Below are 5,000 nucleotides of genomic sequence, written 5' to 3'. Positions count from 1 at the left end.
CCAATATCATCATCATAACCAATATCATCATTATCATCGTCATTGTTATCATTATTATTTTTGTTGTTATCATCATTATTTTATAATTTCTATTATTGTTATCATTATTATTATCATCATTATTATCATCATTATTATTATCATTATAATCATGATGACGATAATGATGGTAATGATAATGATGATAGTAATCATTATCTTTATCACTGACAGCTTCAACATCATCATAATCATAAATGATATCAGTATTATTATCATTATCATTATTATTATTGATATTATTTTGTTTCTTCTTTCGTATCGTTATTATTATCACCATCATCATTATCATTATCATTAGTATTATTACCGTTATTATCACTAGAAATCATTATCATTTTCATAATTTTCGTCATCATCGTCTTTGCTATCAATATCGATATTATGAGAACAGTCATCATAATGAGGATGATAATTACAAAGATATTATATATAATAATGCTAATAATGATGATATTAGTATTGATGATGATAGTGATAACAATCATGATGATAATTCCAAAGGTATCACCTATAATAATGCTAATAATGCTAATAATAATGATGATGATGATAGTGATAATGGTAATAAGAGTAAAAATTATAATGATTGTGATAATGATAATAATGATATTGATAATGGTAATAATGATAGTAGTGATGATGAGAATAGTAATATTAGTTTGATGATAATATCAATAATGTGTGTAGCAAATGCTCATAATCAGTCAGGGAAAGCTCCAAAAACTATTCATTTCATTCAACCTGAAATTATTTTATACACTAAACACACAGTATCGTAATGATATGATAACAGTAATCAAAGCACTAATTGAGTAAAATTCCATATATCATAACAAAATAAATTCTGCAATTTTACAAACAAATTAACTCGACAGAATATAATTATTATTCCAAAAGAGAAAAGCATATATATATCTTTCCAGTGTACACTTTAACTCTGCATATTAATCAGGCTTTATAATACAATGAATATAATGAAACTTATTAACAAACCATTTATCTATGAAATCTTAATTAAAGAATGGCATTGTTATACGGACAATCCCTTGAGACATACAGTTTAGATATACCTTCCTTTTCCGTTTAAGGTATTCATTTTATACCTCTCAAAAGTTGACAGTTTTATCAATGATATTCTCAAGAATAAATCACGTGTCTAAGAAATTCCTACCTAGCAATCAGAAATCAAGATTCCAACAGAAGGCCAGCCCTATAACGAGGGATAATTCATGACTCCCGGTCGTTCTGGATCATAAACAACACTTCCCTCCAACAGAAGAAGAGAAGAAGTTCTACTTGCGCAATGCCCAAATCAGAAACTAAATACTTAACTATGTATATACATTTATGTCCACACCTTTGTTTTCCAATATCATTACAACATTTTCACAGAATAAAATCCTGTTAACGTTTCAAAAATCATTAAAAATATTTCAAGTTTCTTAGAAAAAATAATACCAAGTCCGATATTCTGTACAATACAACATACATAATTGTGTGCATATTATATCAAAGACTTATTGTTTATATGATAATACAATAACACTATATCATTATACAATAACAATTATTGTTTTATTATCATACTAATAATGATAATACCAGTGATGATAATAGTAGTATTAATAAAAATGATGATGATAATGACAATAATCCTTATCAACATATCATTATCATCATCTTTATCATCAATATCTATACTTCTGTTATTACTGGTATAGTTGTTTTTTATCATGATTGCAGCTCTTGTTAGCGTTGATTATATTTCTTCCACCACTACCACAGCTATTTTCTTTTAACCAAATTAACTCCATTCACCTTTATTTAGCCGCCGTTTCCTTGGCTGGGCCTCATAGTCATAATCACTTTACTGGGCACATTTTGGCATGCCAATTATTGGTACAAAGAAACATACATAGGATCATGACATACGCAAGTACAGGAAGGTTTACCGGAAGTATTGATGCAGCGACATCCTCTCAACAGTAAGAAGTTGCCATGGGTGTTACCCCCCCCCCCATCCCCGCTCTTACGTAACGTACAGTGCTGTCGATTTCTGCGAATAATTGCCGGACGCCGATCCTTAATGACCGTATTCAGTGCCGTCAGGTGGGCGTGTGGGCGTGTGTGCATGTCTGTGATTTCGTATGTATATGTTTAAGAGAGTCTTTGTGTTAGAGATGTGCATATTTATTTGTCTTTGTGTTACGAATGTGTTTGTGTTTGTGTATTAAGTGGATGTATATAATTAATTTTGTGTTATAAGTGCGTATTCGACTATTCATTTTCAGTATGCGTGTTTGTGAATATATTCTTGCATGGTTGTGATTGCCAATACATATGTCGTGTAAGTTTACAGAACTTTGCATTCCCTTGAGACATGCAGCCTTATCATATACATGTCTCTATCACAAAGGTTTCATCTATCTCTCCTTATACATGAACTGAATAGAATAAGCAATAAAAAAATTACAACACAAAAGGAAACTTTTCCCACATGCACAAAATGAATGAAAATCAGTGACCAGTTGCGGGCAATACACGATGAAAAAAGGAAGGGCGGAACATCCGGTGCTTTCGGGCGTGCGCTGTTGCGGATCAGATCATTATTCCGAGAAGGTAGTCACAGTAATGGGTATAAGGAGCAGTATTTAAAAGGATGGATATACGGACGGCGGAAGTAGGTAATCAAAGAATTGAGGAATTGTATTTTGTATAAGTTGATAAGTAAGTTTTTGAGTTTAGACTCTCTCTCTCTCTCTCTCTCTCTCTCTCTCTCTCTCTCTCTCTCCTCCCTCTCTCTTTCTCTCTCTCTCTCTCTCTCTCTCTCTCTCTCTCTCTCTCTCTCTCTCTCGTTCTCTCTCTCTCTCTCTCTCTCTCTCTCTCTCTCTCTCTCTCTCTCGCTCTCTCTCTTTCTCTCGTTCTCTCGCTCTCTCTCTCGTTCTCTCTCTCTCTCTCTCTCTCTCTCTCTCTCTCTCTCTCCCTCTCTCTCTCTCCCCCCTCTCTCTCTCTTTCGCTCTCTCGCTCTCTCTCTCTCTCCTTTCTCTCTCTCTCTCTCCTTTCTCTCTCTCTTCTCTCCTCTCTCTCTCTCTCTCTCTCTCTTCCTCTCTCTCTCTCTCTCTCTCTCCTCTCTCCTCTCTCCCCCCCCTCTCTCTCTCCTCTCTCTCTCTCTCTCTCTCTCTCTCTCTCTCTCTCTCTCTCTCTCTCTCTCTCTCTCTCCTCTCTCCTCTCTTTCTCTCTCTCTCTCTCTCTCTCCTCTCTCCTCTCTTTCTATTTCTCTCTCTCTCCTCTTTCTATTTTTTTCTCTCTCCTCTCTTTCTATTTTCTCTCTCTCTTCTCTCTCTCTCTCTCTCTCTCTCTCGTTCTCCTCTCTCTCCTCTCTCTCTCTCTATCCTGTCTCTCTACCTCTCCGCTCTCTCTCTCTCTCTCTCTCTCTCTCTCTCTCTCTCTCTCTCTCTCTCTCTCTCTCTCTCTCTCTCTCTCTCTCTCTCTCCCCCTCTCTCTCTCTCTCTCTCCTCTCTCTCTCTCTCTCTCTCTCTCCCCCCCCCCCCCTCTCCTCCCCCTCCCTCTCTCTCTCTCTCTCTCTCTCTCTCTCTCTCTCTCTCTCTCTCTCTCTCTCTCTCCCCCCCTCTCTCTCCCCCCTCCCCCCCCCTCTCTCTCTCCCTCCCTCTCTCTCTCTCTCTCTCTCTCTCTCTCTCTCTCTCTCTCTCTCTCTCTCTCTCTCTCTCTCTCTCTCTCTCTCTCTCTCTCTCTCTCTCCTCTACCCCTCTCCCTCTCTCTCTCTCTCTCTCTCTCTCTCTCCTCTCTCTCTCTCTCTCTCTCTCTCTCTCTCTCTCTCTCCCCCCCCTCTCCCCTCTTCTCTCTCTCTCTCCCTCTCTCTCCCTCTCTCTCTCTCTCTCTCTCTCTCTCTCTCTCTCTCTCTCTCTCTCTCTGTCTTTCTCTTTCTCTCTCTCTCTTTCTCCCCCCCCCTCTCTCTCTCCCGCTTTCTTTCTCTCTCTCTCTATTTTCGTCTGTCTTTTATTTTGTTCCTCCTTATATTTAGATTTTTCTCTCAATTTAAGTATGTGTATCTGCTTATCTATATCTATTTCACACAATGCAGCAAGAAAATGTTCCTTCCACACATACATAATCAGTCATACACACACACACATAATGTAACATGGTAATTGGTCCTTTCACATACTCTTTGCAACAGGTAGCCGAGCACAGCGCGACCATGATGCGAGTGTGTTGGTGTCTCATCGCGCTGAGTTTCCTCTCTTCAGCCAGCGCTCAGCAGGCCGGTAAGTCAGCTGTTGTCCTATTGCATTTAGCTTCATTACCATTGTCATTAGCTGTATTATTTGTGGTTATTAGTGTTTATCGTGATGAGCAGCGTGAAGTGAGTTTGCATCGGAATGTAATTCTGTTTACGCTGAAGCCTTTGCGATCACGATTCATGCATATAGAAGTATCATGGAAGCATTGCATGAAAGCGCATCCTTAAGGAATCACATTTGGCCACCTCTGCTTTCGCCTTCTGACCCTTGACCTTTATTCCGATTTCGGTTTACTATTGTTGGATAAATGGGTGATTTGATTCATGTTTCAAAATACCGTCTATGATGATGATAACTGTGAGGCTGGTGATGGCAATGTTAACAGTGATACTAATAATAACATTAATGATGATTATGTGATGAATGATGTTAAATTGATGAAAACTTATAGTGGTAATGATAGTATGAATTAAGAATACTACTGGGTTAATAATGATTCAAAATGAGGAAATTCGTAACCTCGTGATAACACAGGTTGGTGCGGGGACACGATGCGCTGGTGCTGGGACTGGGCTCTGCAGGGCGAGTGCTTCCTCTCGCGTCCCTTCATGGCCAGGCATTGCTCTGCTTCATGCGGCTTCTGCGTAGGTCAGTGCTTCCATTGCTGCTTCATTCGTAAAGTAGTTGCGTCTAGGC

The 5,000-nt window shown here is 38.5% G+C and overlaps 1 protein-coding gene across 4 annotated transcripts in view; it reads left to right on the top strand.

The window, feature by feature from the left end:
• Nucleotides 1-5,000, top strand: part of LOC122261817 (trypsin-1) — an 11,828-nt gene that overhangs the window by 1,027 nt on the left and 5,801 nt on the right. For 2 of the 4 annotated variants that reach the window (XM_043029607.2, XM_043029606.2), the window contains exons 2-3: nt 4,241-4,328; nt 4,839-4,952. In XM_043029607.2, coding sequence (XP_042885541.2) covers nt 4,262-4,328; nt 4,839-4,952 — 181 coding nt within the window. In that variant the 5' untranslated portion in view covers nt 4,241-4,261. The remainder of the gene's footprint in view (nt 1-4,240; nt 4,329-4,838; nt 4,953-5,000) is intronic. The other 2 variants (XM_086539753.1, XM_043029608.2) reach the window with 1 other exon arrangement.

Source organism: Penaeus japonicus, unplaced genomic scaffold, assembly GCF_977035675.1.
Source record: "Penaeus japonicus unplaced genomic scaffold, GWHDUDI00000001_assembly GWHDUDI00000009, whole genome shotgun sequence".
In the NCBI taxonomy this organism is placed as follows: Eukaryota; Metazoa; Arthropoda; class Malacostraca; order Decapoda; family Penaeidae; genus Penaeus; species Penaeus japonicus.
This window is presented reverse-complemented; position numbering and strand designations above follow the sequence as displayed.